Source organism: Dipodomys merriami, unplaced genomic scaffold (assembly GCF_024711535.1).
Source record: "Dipodomys merriami isolate MVZ:Mamm:240054 unplaced genomic scaffold, mDipMer1.0.p SCAF_7, whole genome shotgun sequence".
Lineage (NCBI taxonomy): Eukaryota > Metazoa > Chordata > Mammalia > Rodentia > Heteromyidae > Dipodomys > Dipodomys merriami.
The window spans coordinates 26,610,413-26,626,412 of NW_027206290.1; the positions used below are offsets into that span (position 1 = coordinate 26,610,413).

Here is a 16,000-nt window from a genome sequence, read left to right on the forward strand (position 1 = left end):
TATGAATATATATAAAATAATATGTTCGAGACTGATTTTTGAATGCTAAAATCAAGAACATATATTTGTGACATAAAATGCTGCTAAAAAATCTTTTTATTAAATTGGAAATATCTAGTATTCTTCTATAGAAAGACAGCATTAACATATAATGTTAAATATTTTACCCATGAGGAGAATTTAAGCAACTTGTCTCTGGAAATTGATTCATTTTTCATAAGTACAAAATTATTCTAATCTGGATGGTCACGAAAGAGGATCAAATTTCTTTACTACAAAAGAGAATAACTGGGAGGCTATTTAAGAAAGAAAATGACCAATCCAGGTAGACAAGACTTGAGTTTATTTATAAGTTCATATCTCCCTTTTTGAAAGGACATTTACAAAATTGATTCCAAAAATAAAAGAAATTCTGAATGACAAATGTGCACGTTTGAATTTCAATATTACAAGTATGATCTTTTGTGATAAATTATCAGTTGAAAATGCTCCAGTGGAGTTTGGTATTAATTTAACACTTCATATAAGAAATAATAAAACATTTATTTCCCAGTCTTACATATATTACTTAAAATAGATACAAGTTCAGAATGTAATATTTAATTTTTCTTCTATTTCAAGCTACCTGAAAGAACATACTGTAGTGGGAAAATGTTCATTGTCTTGAATAAGTCTGAGTTGTAAAACAGTCCACCCATATGTATTTAGCCATTAGGTTGGTCAAATAATAAATGCAGTTATCTTGAAAGGAAAAAAAGAAGTATTTGTTGGGAAGTAAAATATTATTTGAGGCTATCATAATATGCAAATCAAATTCAAAAAGTTGGCTGTTTAAAAATCTAATATTGCAAAAATCCTTAATAATTGTTTAGTTTCCAATTTTCATATTAACCTGAAGCACTGAAGTACTGAAACACACTGAAGACAATGAAATCAGATAAAGTAGAGAAAAAATGAAAATGTACATGATTCTTTTTTTTTTTAATGGAGATATCCATTTGTTCAAATTCTCTGACATACTCTCCTGTCCAAATATAAACTCACTTGTTTTCCATATACACAAGTATCCTGTGAAATTCTAAATTCTGTGGAAAAAAATTGAGGTATAGCATTGAATAAAGCATTAAAATGCGTGATATTTTTGGCTGAAATTCAACAAACACAACATCAGAAACAAGAGTTGATTGGAGTATGTTCCCAAGTTTTTCAGGTTTTTGCCCTGTGAGAAATCTTTTAGTAACATCAAATAACTGAACTCTTCAACATCAATATATACAAAAGCATTTTATTATTAATCAAAGAAAGGGAATTAGAGTCATCTGAAATTGCAACTTTTAATTTTTTTTGATTTCGTCTTACAATATTCATTGCCAACACAGTTCCGTCACTCATAAAAATTAAGTTGGATGGAATTCAGAGACACGTGCAAGTTTTGGAAATGGACACAGAAAACAGTGTAGAACTGTACATAAAATAATTACAATTTATTAATACACATTTTTAGTGTGTCCTTATGGACGGGAATGAGCACCATTATTTTAAGGAATATATAATTTTTCTCTCTTTTTTTTCTACAGCACCAAAGAAATCCAAATAGGGAAAGGAGAGATGAAGGTCAAGAATCAAGATTTAGCCTTGTCTCAATGCCAGCCACCTTAGCTCATATCTTTTTGATTACCAAAGCTTTCTTGGGGTGATCAGTATTTCCTAATTGGTACATGTATGTATACCAAATTGTATTCTATACCATCCTTACTCAAAGTTTGCATGTGGCATAAAATGGTTTGTTGGCATCAAGGCATATTTTCTGTTGATTTTGTGTGTTCTTTGTTTTAGTCTTAGCCAAGGAAACAAACTGGACCAACTTCGAATCCAAACTTCTGATTCTGATCACCAAAATCATTGATCATGACATCAATGACAGGTACTTGATCAATTTTCGGCGTATTGATTTCAATCACAGTCTTCTCATAGCCTTTTCGAGACTGTAAAATTAAGCAGAAATTTAAAGTTACAACACTATTTAACATTGTTGAGACATTATTTTCTTCTTAATCATCTGAATAGGGGTAGGAAGATGGCAGAGAAGAGAATACGAAGTCTGATTTGACAGTTATTATGTAGTAACACTTCTTTTATGACAGGTGACAGGTATCTATTGTTGATCATTAAATTTAGTATTTAGCTTTAATTATGTGACTATTATACTCCAAACTATTTCACTGCTAAAATGTATCCTACTAAATTGACCAGTATGATTTATTGTTGAATTTGATGTTGCTACTGATCCCATCATATAAATAATACAATCTTATTATTATAGGTAGTTGAAAATTATACCTATATGTATAACTACATATAATTTACAAAATGTGCCTATTATATATAAATATATCTATAATATATACAATATATGTATAATATCATACATACACATATGTACATTGAAATTATCTTAAGGACAATTGAAACACAGCATAGGAGGTTGAAAGCCAAAATATTTCTATTGCTATATATTGATTTTACAAGTAGTTAACAATATACTAAACTAGGAAAGTTGTCCACAGTTTTTGAGTCATTCATTTACTTCATTTTCTTTCTTTCTTTTTTTTTTTTTTTGGGTCCGGTCGTGGGGCCTGAACTCTGGGCCTGGGCACTGTCCCTCAGCTCTTCAGCTCAAGGCTAGCGCTCTACCACTTGAGCTACAGTGCCACTTCCAGCTTTTTTCTTTTTGCTTATGTGGTGCTGAAGAATCGAACCCAGGGCCTCATGCATGCAAGGCAAGCGCTCTACCACTGAGCCACCCTCCCAGCCCCATTTACTTCATTTTCGTTTCTCGGTTTTACTTATATGCCAATCATTTCTTTTTGTGTGTTTGTTTGATCTGCAAAATTTTATTAAGCAATAGCTGGACAACTCAAAATTTCAAAAAGCAAAAGCTCACTTAATTGTACATCATTTCCTTTCAGTCATTACTATGGAGCTTAAGCAATTAGCTACCCAGGGAATCCGCATAGAGTGTTCTAGAGTATGGGAGCAAAAATGAGAGTAGCTTCCAAGCTGATATGGCAACGTGACAAATAATAAGCTCTACTGTATAGATGACAGAGTGGTTATTTGTTATTCTGTCAATTTTAAACTCATGGATCAAGGCAGCATAGGCTACATCACTTTAAATTTGACCTTCTATGACATAAAAATACATGGCTGTATGTATTTTAGAGTGTCCGGCCGTGCACAAAGCTAGGTGAACACATTGCATCTTCCTGTCAGTGATAAGCATCAGCTCTTAATAATGACTAACATCCGTTCCACGGGAGAAATCTGTCTTCCCCAGGAAGTGGGTGGTTCCCAGCTTCTTCCCAGCTGTGTGAACGAAGGCGGCAAAGGTCACACTCACCGCGCAGCCGTCATACAGAGCCTTGATGTAGGGGCTGTTCTCATAGGACATCTCCTCATCATTGGACCCCAGGAACCGAAGCGCTTTGTCATAGTTTCCCGAGGATGCATCGTACCAGGCAGCTGACTGATGACAGTTGTAGGTGAAGTTCTGCCGTGCAGAGGCCGTCAGAAGTTTCAGGAATGTCATTTGCACCATATTAATAGAATTGCCTTCAACATCTAAATACGAAAGCTGGGAATAAAAATAATAACAATAAAAATCACCTCAAGACTCTTCTTTGATGACACCAAGAATCAATCACTGCTGACAGTGAAGTGAGATGCCAGACACATCAGATAAGCAACAGACCATTTTATTCAAATGAAAAATGTGTGACACTATGGAGAAAACACCTGGAGACAGGGATTTTAGGATCTGAGGATTGCAGCCCCTGCCTCCATGTACTGTGACTCTTACTCAACTGGTCAAAATCATCTTACTTGCATGCTCTGATTACTCATCAGTAAACACTACCAGAAAGCAAATGCTTCTGTTTCTAGGAAATAATCACATGTTTGTACATCTTTTTAACAGTGCAAAACAAGCCAGGCACTGGCTCACGCCTGTCATCCTAGCTACTCAGGAGGTTTGAATTTGGGGATTGCAGTTTGAAGCTAGCCTGGGCAAAAATGTTATGAGACTTTTATCTCCAATTAACCACTAAAAAGCCAGAGAAGTGTAGCTGTTGCTCAAGCAGTAAAGTGCTAGCTTTGAGCAAAGCTCAAGGAGTCCTATATAATTTCATGTTCCTGTGTGTGTGTGTAAATATATATGTAAACATATATGATTACTATATACATAAATATATGTGTATGTATATATATATATATATATATATATATACACTAATCATTCAGTGTGTTTACTTGTAATAAGCCCATTCTAGCCTATATTTCTTTGTTTCTGGCTTACTTCATGTAATATAATTTTTCCAAGTTTTTCCATTTCCTTATGAATGGTACAACATCATTCTTTCTGATGGGTAAATAGAATTCCATTGGGTATATGTACCACATTTTCTCGATCCAGTCATATTCTAGACATTCACACAGTGAAGCCAAAGGAGGATATGCATAGGAATGGTTGACCAAGACTCAATAGCTATGTGCATATGATCATATAAACTGTTATTCTATGAAATGAACTCCAAGGAAAGGAAACAACAGACATTTTTAGTTGCCACTGTTGCTGTTTTTGTTTTCTTTTTCTTTTGTCTTGCTTGTTAATATGTTTGTATTGGGGAGGGTAAGGGAAGGCACAGAAAAGATGGATCAAGGGTGAGCAAATACAACAGTGGTACTCATAGACAATATATGGAAAATGAACTGGTTATCTTGAGGGTGGGCATAAGAGAGAAAGACTGGGCGAAAGTGACAGAAGGGGAGACATGGTTCAAAAAGAATTGTTCTCATTACTCATTACCTGACTCATATAACTGTAACCCCTCTGTATATAAACGCTGCAACAACAGTTTTTTTCAAGAACTCAAGAGCAGTGAACTCCAAGATAGGGACACAAATATATTTTTTTCTTTCTTGTTAGTGTTTCTAACATAGTTATAAAGTACCATGTGCTTTTTTTTTCTTTGTAGTATGCTCCTCCCCCACAGGTAAAACTCCTATTTTCACTGTTTTAGATGTTGGTGCCTTGCATCTTGTATATACAAGAGGGGAAGGGAAAAAACAAAATGCTTAAATAAGCCAGGACCAAAGAAACATAGGTTCTATGGTTTCCCTTATTTGCAATAAGTAGCATCTGTCTAGGACAAGCAGAAAAGGTCAAATGCTATGTACATATGACCAGATAAGATAATGTTAAGCAAAATGAGCCCCAAGATAGGGACATAAGTGGTTTTTTTCTTTCTTGCTATTGTTCCCAACATATTTATAATGTACCATATAATATTTCTGTTTCTTTGTATGTTCCTCCTCCACAATATAACCCTGGTTTTCAGTGTATTTGATGTTGTGCCCTATATCTTGTATATACATTTTTCTAATTTGGGGAGGGGAAGGGAAAAAACAAAATGCTTAAATAAGGATACAGGTTGACCCATTGTAACAATGAGATGTACAAAACACTATGTTGAAAATGAACTTTACAGCTTGGGGGGGGGAGGGGTAATTGTGGTGGGAGGGAAGGAATGGTAGGGGAAAAACAAAGGAGGAGGCAACAAAACTCAATAGGAAATGTACTCATTATCTTGCTCATGTAACTGTAACCCCTCTGTACAACATTTTTCCAATAAAAAATATACAAAAAAACAATAGCCTTGCTGTATATAAACAACGTACAAGTTGAGAGGGAAATCAGGAAAACAATTCCATTTGCAATAGCCTAAAATATAAAATATTTAAGAATAAACCTAACCAAGGAAGCAAAAGACCTCTATCTTGAAGACTATTAAAAATCTGAATAAGATAAATTGTATTTCATATGCATTAAAAGTTTGTTTTATTTAAAAAAAACAGTAGCCAGACCTTGACTCTAAGCCCCAGTATTGACACACACATAAACAAGTGGTAGAAAAGTAAAATAATGAAAATGGACTAAAGTGAATTCAATGCAGTATAGTCTCTAAGTGCTGTTATTTTGTCTGATCTTACCTAAGTCTTTCAAAAGTTTCAAAACATATTCACTCAAATCTTGAGTGAATATCACAGCTTCATTTTCAGCACAAATGTGTCTTTGTCCATTCTTACTTTACTATCATTTTACCACCAACATAAGCATAGTGTCCAAAATAACACAACTGAATATTTGGAGCAATGTATAATATATAAATAGATAAAAAAATTTTATAAATGCTTAAGTAACCAAATAAGAAACTTTGTACCATATTCATAAACTATCTTATTGGGCGTATTGTCATTCTCTGGTTTTAGATGAAGTATATAAACTTAAATTAAAAAATTAAATTCATCTAGATTATAGATTAACTCAGTAAAGTGTTATTTGTGACTGCTTCCTTATAAATCAGTTTATGTATTCTTTGCTGATTAACCAGATGATAGAGATCTTTGTGAGATTAAGAGAAATAACTTTGAGAAACTCACTGTAGGCCATGCAAAACAACATTAAAAAAATAAACACAGTTCCATCTGTGTATGTTTTTAAAACTCATACACAAGTAAGAACACGGATATTTAGTATGTAACTTGAAAATTGAACTAGAGAATTATAACTCAGGTATAATGCTTCACTAATAGCCATTATTATGAGTAGATTTGTTCAAGAAAAATAAACACAAGTTGTCATCAGGGGATCATAATACCTTTCTAAAGAATAATGAATAATTCATTATTGAAATAAATGGGAAATACATTAATTTGAATAATCCTTAATTAAACAAATTTTAAACAGCTTCTGATATGAAGTTAATTTTTGCATCAAATCTGAATATATCTTGGGAAAATGATTAAAGTGAATTAAGTAATTGTAAAGCATTATTTAAGTAAATGTGAGCTATGATCAGTGAGTTCCTACATTTCCAAGATAACAATGAGAAAAGAAAACATACAGACATCCTAAAATTCTTCATGCAAATCGAGAAAAAAGAATAAAGTTGGTTTCAAGTAAACACAAAATTAGCATAGGAGAAGCCAGAAAAACTGGATAGGATAGTACTTAAATCTTGTACTTTAAACAAAATCCATTCAATAATATGTACTCAGCTAGCTAATGGTTTGTATTCATTAAGAAAGCTAACTTTTAGTAAAATTTCATGTAAACCCTGTATTTGAATACTAAAACCTTTAGATTATTTTTAGGTAGCAAAGTCATCTAAGAGATGATATCAGATGGATAAAGTAAAAATCACATGGAGCCTGTTCATTATAATCTATACATGCAAAAAAAATCTAAGCTGTTGATAAATAATTAGGTGGAGGTTAAGATAAACCATTTCATGTTGAGGTTATAACATACCAGTTTTCCCCTTTTAAATTCACTAAACCAACTTCCTGGTTTCTCTTTTGGCCATGAGGAAATTCTTACCTGTTGAAAAGGAACAGAAAAATTAGTAACTAAATTAAGATTATAAACAATATTGCTCCTGGATAGATCAGAAAATTGAGGAGGATTAATTAGCAAATCTGCTTTTGAGTCTTGTTGAAGATTACTGTCTATTCTGTTTTATGCAAAATGGGATAATGAGCATAATTTTAAATCGATCTTGTGAATTTCCTGTAAAGAAGATTAAGTCATTTCCTTTTGGATATCTTTCCTAGGTTAAAAAAATGAAGGAAGAGAACCAACATGGAGGGAAAAAAAATAGAGCTCTTAGGACAACCATAGAAACCTTAGAATCCCACTCAGAATCAGTCAGCAAGTCAGGTAGCATCACCTTTCTGCAGCAAAAAGGAGGCATTTTGAAAATATTTAACCAGTAAGGAAGGCATGATCTGGAAAAGTGATTGGCAGAAAAAGGACTAAAAATTCCCTACTGGAAAGACCATGTGGGATCTAACATTGATCTGATTTATTTATTCTTTTTTGTAAAAATCAGCCAACTATACTTTATGAGACCTCTCAGTGGGAAATTTGAGTAAATGATCCAAGGCAGGCATTTCCCATTTCTTTGAGGTCAGAGGCCTTCTATTGTGCTTTGTCACATGTCATGTGAGCTTGGGAAAGTAAAATTGTTTTTCTCTTTCTCTTCCCACCCAGTCTTCATTCACAAACTTAACTTTTCTCCTGGAAAAGATTAACCACATAAAGTCATCTGCCTTAAGGAGCTCTACTTGCTGTAGACACCTACAGTATTTCATTTTTTAACAAGAAGAAAATGTTTTATGAATATAATAAAAAGGTAAAAATGCTTACTTATAAAGTACCTATAAAATACAATTATACTAGTGAAAACCCATTTTTTAAATTAATGATTCAGGTGAGGCTTTAGAAATACAAAGTCGCACATGTTGCAAGTCCTGGGTGGAAAAATATTGGTTTGAATAGATCAATTAAGAACACATCTAAAGCTAGAGAACATTCATTTGATAATGAGATTCCTTCTTTATAAAATCTTGCATTTTGAGTGTCCTCTGCAGCTGTGGGTCTGTCATGTGGTAATTTTGAAGAGCTCTGTGCATGCACTACAATGTGAGATTCAGCTGTGTCATGGAAAGGCACAACATTTTAGAGAGCAAGCAGGTGCCTACAGAATACATCTGGGTGAAAATAAAGGAAAGAAGTATTTGTTAACTCTGTGTATCACTTTGGTGCTATATTCATGTTTATGCAAATGAAATGTTCTAATTACCCTGTAAGAAAAGCAGATAAATGAAACTATGACAGTATAATTTTCCTGTTTAGTTCAATATTGCAAAAACATGGCAGGAACTGTCAACATTCACCACCAAAACAGATTGCTACTTACTCCCTCAGACTTTTTGTCCGGATAAATGCAAGTCTCACCACCAGATGTGAAATTACAGTAAACTTTGAAGGAATCTCCTGAACAACCTTGATTTGGATCAATCCAATATTCACCTAGAAGGGAGGGAAGAAAGATAAGCCATTTGAAAATTTATTGATACCAAAAGGAAATGCTTTAGATACCAGATTTTATCAGAAAGATAAAGGAAATGAGTTTTCATACATCTCTTTCCCTTCTTATGTTTTGGGCATATGAAAGTTTGTAAATTATCTTGTGTTTCTCAGCCCCAAATCTTTACAAATGGCCCCCACAGTCTATCTGAGATACTCTTTATAATTCTTTGCTATTAATCCTTTTCAAGTTTTACCTTCTGGTATCAGCCTTCCATGTAAGAAACATTTAGCACTAAACATACAAAATGTTAAAGTTCAAATTGATTTGTTTAGTACTGGAATTCTCAAAAGCACAATCCAAATACTTAATTATCTTCTACTACAAATATATAAATGGGGATAGCACTTTAATCATCAACAAATTTACTATTTGTCAGGTAACTTGAATACCTTATTTAACACAAAACATTCCTGTTTTTTTTTAACATAATACCAAAATGGGCAAAATATTACTATTTTTAGTAATACAATTTGAAATTGGTACAGTTTATATAGAGAAATTATTTAATATTGTATTTAGAATTATAAACTCATTCAATTAAAAAGAAGGGCAAAAAACAACAGCACACAAACGAAAACCCTAAATGTACACAAATTTTCAAATAAGCCATGACAGAATACGTTATAGTATATAATTTCATTGATCATGTTTTTTGTTATTATTCTCCAATTTTGGAGAATGTTTAAAATTATTTTGGTGGTACTGTGTAGGGGTATGGTTCAGTCTTCTGCTAGGTAAAAATGAAGCGTTAGAGGGATAGTGAAACATAGTAAAATAGCAAGTATATTAAAAATGAAAGTATAGACTCTTTAGAGAAGGGTCCCAGAGCTAGAAATCCATTGGAATATTGTGCTTAATTCCTCTCCTACCCTGGGATATGATTTGTTAATGAGGATCCATTGGTCTCTAGCACTGGGTAAGAGTATAAAAGTGAGTCTTTGGCCATGCCCAATCAAGCTTAAGTATGGAAGTGGATTTGATTAGTTATGCCCAGTCATGCACACGCATCACCTCACCACTGAGGTAGGATTTTAAGAGACCTTGGACATTATGGGAGAACAAGTAACATTTTGTGCTGGAGCCCACTGCACTATGCAATCAAGAAGCACCATGATGGATCACATGTTGTCTGCTACATGTTAGGTCCACTATTTTCTATTCCTAGCTACCTAATATTTCCTGCTGGACCAGTGGCTTAAACTCAGGGCCTGGACCCTCTCTCCAAACTTTTTTTTTTGCTCAAGGATAGTACTCTGCCATTTGAGCTACAGCTCTACTTTTAGCTTTGAGCCACAATCCTCAGATCTCAGCCTCCTAAGTAGACAGGACTATAGGTGTGAGCCACCAGTGTTTGGCTAACAGCTCCCTTTTCTCTCCTTCAATACAGGGGATTTAACTCAGGGGCCTAAGCTTGCAAAGCATGCATACCTAACACTTGATCTACATTCACAGCCCTTTTTAATTTTTTTTCTTAATGAGATTAAGTGATTACATAAATGTCACAGCATTCTGGGATAATGGTACCTTTTAACCTTCACAAGGAAAATTGTCATTATCATGGTTTATAAAGCTTATGAACTGTACAAACTTTGGCAATACAACTATTTCTTCCAAGTCAGGTGATATGTATATTTCTCTCCTTTGCTTAGTGTAAGCTGTTCCCATTCCTTTTTAAGACTACAATATTAGCAAACAAATTGAAATTCTCAGGAAAGCCGTACAGGAATACCAAAATTACCCATCATTTAATCAATCACAGATAATCACACTAAATCTGCAATAATTTTACATGTGTTTTTCAGGATATCAAGTTTGAATCATACAATCAACAATTTTATCTCATGTTTTCTTTTTCCCACTTAAGACTATCCCTAGATAGCTTTTCAAATAATGTATTGATAGAGTTTAATCCCACTACTGGAGAGGTAGATGAAGGATGATGAAGACAGCTAGACTACTGGAGCTGCATAGTGATATCTTGATACACACACACACACACACACACACATACACACACACAAATATTAAAAACATAATTTCAAAGTATCTTTGTTCATATACGCAGTTTAGTATCTTACATTTACTTTATCTCTATATATTCATTTCTTTTATCAGGCCACCATCATCTCTTATGGAGTTTATTAGCTTCTTAACTAGCTGCCATTAACTATATTTTGTTATTTTTCCCCTGAAACCACTTCAAGTTAGTTTCATTTTTAGCTACACTGATCATTCAACTCCACAAAAATTTCAAGGAATTATTTATTTCAAAACACTGCAACTCTTCTGTACCCACTTCCTGGACTGACCTTGGAAATCTTAGCATGCCTGTCTCTTCAAGACTTTAGATTAAATAAAATGTCCTCAAGTACTAACATTCTATTGATCCACATGGAAGCATATTATATCAATTCTTATTTGCATAATAACTATCACAACATTTATGTCTATTACTTATGTTTGTTTCCCTTCTCTATTCTGTTAGATAAGGGCATTATTCTTTCTATTCATGTATGAATCCCTGTATGAAGAACAGTACTTACAACTATGTAAATAAATATGTGAGTAATTAAATATTTAATCTTATTTTATCAGTACATAGGAGGATAAATGAATCTGGCTATTTTATAGAAGGTGCTGGGAAATACAGTCCACAGTAAATTTACCATTACTAAAGTCATGATAGTTTTCTTATCTGCTCTGTTTTTAAATCATGCCTTTATAATGCCATCTTTCACATTTGATTTTCAGTTGCATATGATTACCTTCTTCTGAGCTCTGACAGATAAAACAGACCGTACCATCTAGTTATATATTCCATATCATCATCTAAATGCTATAGGAATTCAATTTGTTGATCTATAAGTATTTCTATTTGGGGGAATAGAAAGAGACACTTTCCAAGTCAGATTCAAACTAAATCATCTACGTCTTTGATCATATAATTCCTGTTAAAAATAAGAACCTAAGCCTGGTGCTGATGATCATGCCTGTAATCCTAGCTACTCAAGAAACAGTTCTGGGGATTGCAGCATGAAGCCATCTTGGGCAAGACAGTTCTCAGACTCTTATCCCCAAATAATCACCAGAAAACTAGAGGTGGAGCTGTGGCTCAAGTGGTAGAGCTCTAGCTTTAAGCAGAAAAACTCAGGGACAGAACACAGGACCTGAATTTAAGTCTTAATACTGGCATGCGCGTGCATACGCGCGCACGTAAAACACACACACACACACACACACACACACACACACACACACACACACACACACACACACACACGACTGTAAATCGTGTGTGGTGCTGAGGAATCGAACCCAGGGCCTCAGGCATGCAAGGCAAGAGCTCTACCACTGAGCCACCTTCCCAGCCCCTCCTTGGACTTTTATATCTGCGTTCAGTTCTTTAAATCATAGTTAGGATCAAGTTGATAATGCAAAACAGTACTTTCTTAGGAGCAAAGAGGAGGCAAAGTATTTCCGTATAAAAGAAGATTTAAGATCAGATAATTATCTATTGCTAGTTAGTTTGGTAAGTGTATGACTTAATTATCTTGGCATACCTAAAACGGTTTCTCCTCAGAAAAAAGATAGATGTTTAAGGTCTTCTCAAACAGTAGGCATAAAAAATTGTGCTGATTATTGCTCAAATGCAAGCTGCTCATAGTTTTGTAAGTTATTTATGCATCAATAAGAGATAATTTTTTGTCTGAAGCTATCCTGATTCTTAAACATCCTATTCATTAGCTATTGTTAAACTATTATATCAAATGTTTATCTGTTTTGCTATTTTATCATATTTATATATGTCCATGAACAGTTGTAATAATTGATGTTAATGCATTAATACATCAATAATAATATATATCAACATGAATAATTTAATGTAACAATCACAGATATAGTTAATATGCTAGTAACAATTGTACCATAACATGGAAATGTGTGTGCATATAAAAGTTCCATTCTGTGAGCTATTTTTAAGGCAAACTAAATCTGTTAGTTATAATCATCCAAAATAATCCTGTCACAATTTAATAAAACCTATAACACACAAGGATGGTTTGTTATTTTTAAAGAAGATCATGAACTACACAGTGCAAATAGTATTTTTCAGTCTATAAGGCTAGAAATAATAATTGTTTGCTTTAGTTTTATGGAGAGACTATATTAATTACACCAACTGGAATTAATGAGCAGACAAGGCACTTGAGCAACTTGGTGACTCAGTATGTTTGCTTTGCCATGTATTATTCACATACCATCTGGGAAGTCAGGATGGCTCAGTTGCAGATCTTTGCATGTCCGAGCCGGATTGCTCTGAGTGCCCATTGGAAATTTCATGTGCTCAATGTCTTGCTTCAGAGAACTGAGGGAACCAAATATCTCCTCCATTCCATCTGAGTAGTCAAGAATGTTATCCACTGCATCTGCCTGCACACTCTCAGTATGTCTTCTTGTTTTCTTGGGTGACAGGATTGGTAAAGGTTGAATAACTTCACCAGGTGGACCCTGTAGATGAGATAATGTGAGTGTCACAGTTCCATAAAGTAAAATGCTTTTCACATTTAGTGATTACTGACTGTGCTTTATAGAAGAAGGAATTATGTAGCTTTTCAGTTGCTACAAAATATATAATATATAAAAGTTTATAAATATATATTTAAGTTTATAGATATACATAGCTAGGTATCAGTAAAGATATGTTTAGGATGTGAAAAACTTTGTGAGTTCTTTTCTAAAAACCTAGTAACTTCTACTGCTTTATATGCATCGTATCATATAGTGCAGATTTGTGTGGAAATGTTACATACTCTACTCTTATACATGAATCAGCCCTAATTTATGCCATCTCACTGATAACTATAGATTTAATGTCTCTGGCATATATAGTATATTAGTATATATATATACATATATACTATATACATATATAGTATATATGTATATATAGTATATACTGTATATATGCTATATACAGTATATATATATATATTACATACAGTATATATACTATATACTGTATATATACTATATACAGTATATACTACATATATACATATATACAGCATATATACTATATATAGTATATATTATATATACATATATACTAATTCATATATATGTATATATATACATATTTATGTATTTATATGTTTATATGTATATACATATACTAATATATGTATATATACACATATAAACATATATACTAATATACTTTATATATTAATGTTCTATGCTTCCCAGAAAGCTATATTTCATACCAATATACTATGAAAGGTATATTTCATATATATTTATAATCTAAGTATATATCTAATATATAATCTAAAATTTTATTTTTTAACTTTCATACATTAGCAAGCTTCATATGCCTAACTTAAATTTTTATAAATGAACACTTGACATAAATGCATTCAGGCTTGACTTTACATACATGTAAGAGTAAAACCACACCAAATAGTTATAAGCTGAATCCTGCCCCACAAATATGTTGAATTCTAAACCTTCAGTACAACAGAATGTGATCTTACTTGGGAACAGAAGAAAAGGATTATTAGTTAAAGTGCAGTCATTTCATGGACTCTAGTCAAACGACTAATATTCTTATGAAAAGGGGAAATTTGGTCAGGGAAAAACAGGGATGATCATGAAAAGAGACACATAAAGAAGAATGCTATCTGGAAGTGAAAGAGAAAAGTTCAGAACAGACCCTTCCGTCCTCACAGCTCCAGAAGGAACCAAGACTAATGACACACTGATGTAAAACTTTCAGCTTCCAGAACCTAGAGATAACCCATTTTGTATCCATTCAGGTTATCAGGGTAGCCTAAGCAAATTTATCTATATGCAGATTTTTAACTCAAGAAACAATAAACTTTCCTTTTCACAGACCTGTGTTTTATTCATTCATCTATTTCATGTATTGATTTTACAGAGCTGAGTACTGAATTTAGGGTCTTGCACTTGCCAAGTGCTCTTCCACTGAGCTAAATCCCCAATCCTTAGAGCTGTATTTTAAATCTATCATTCAATAGTGTGTGAAGCTAGGGAATTGTCAGTATTAATAAGGGAGGGTAATTATTATTCCTTTTTACTATTGTCATTATATGAATTATACGCCTGCATCTTAACTCTCGGCAGGTATAAATGTATCTTTGTGGCATATAAACTATTGATTCCATTAAAATGTGACCAAATATATATGATTTTCTTTGAACAGTCATAAGTATCTAATTATAACTTATAATTAAGGTATCTCAAGATTTCAAGAGTAAAATCAATTCACAGGTATGTCTTGGCCAGTTGACTTTATTATTTACTTGCCATAGTTGTGTTTCTATAAAATCAGCACCTTGCACAGATTGTGCTTTTGCATTCATCTTACGAATTCAAAGAAATCAGTTCCACTCTCCAGATACAAGTTATCAGAAGAACATTCTCATTGACACTCACCGGAGGTCCAGGCGGTCCGGGAAGGCCACTGTCACCCTTCTGGCCTGCAGGTCCCTATTAGAAAGAAATCAGGACAGACTATAAATAGAAGCAAAACAATCTAACAGGATTTGTGGAAAATCTAAAATGTCAAGGAGAAAAGTACTTACGGAAGAGCCTTTGTTACCCTTGGGGCCTTGAGGACCCTAGAAAGAAGAAAAACAAAAACACAGATAAAACACCGCAGCATTTGTGCCCATGGTATATTTGCAACTTGACCTGTGCAATTCATTTGCTGCATACTTACTGGTAATCCTGGAGGGCCAGGAGGGCCTATGGGGCCAGCAGGGCCTGGAATTCCCTAGTAGAAGAAGTACCCAATTTAGTAAGTTTTTCTATTTATTCCTTTTCCATGTTTTTCATATGCAATACCAATTAGAAAATTTGATAACACAAATATGATTAAGAACAGTCTAAAAATTTCCCATTGTGAATCTAAGAAATAACTTGTGAGCCAGGCGCCAGTGGCTCACACCTGTCATCCTAGCTAGTCAGGAGGCTGAGATCTGAGG

The 16,000-nt window shown here is 33.5% G+C and overlaps 1 protein-coding gene across 1 annotated transcript in view; it reads right to left on the minus strand.

The window, feature by feature from the left end:
* Positions 1-538: 538 nt before the first annotated feature.
* Col11a1 (collagen type XI alpha 1 chain) overlaps positions 539-16,000 on the minus strand; it is a 171,228-nt gene continuing 155,766 nt past the window's right edge. The window contains exons 60-67 of the mRNA XM_070007851.1: positions 15,736-15,789; positions 15,599-15,634; positions 15,450-15,503; positions 13,253-13,502; positions 8,820-8,932; positions 7,370-7,438; positions 3,401-3,634; positions 539-1,985 (exon numbers count right to left, since the gene is read on the minus strand). Of these exons, the coding sequence (XP_069863952.1) occupies positions 1,839-1,985; positions 3,401-3,634; positions 7,370-7,438; positions 8,820-8,932; positions 13,253-13,502; positions 15,450-15,503; positions 15,599-15,634; positions 15,736-15,789 (957 nt within the window). The 3' untranslated portion in view covers positions 539-1,838. The remainder of the gene's footprint in view (positions 1,986-3,400; positions 3,635-7,369; positions 7,439-8,819; positions 8,933-13,252; positions 13,503-15,449; positions 15,504-15,598; positions 15,635-15,735; positions 15,790-16,000) is intronic.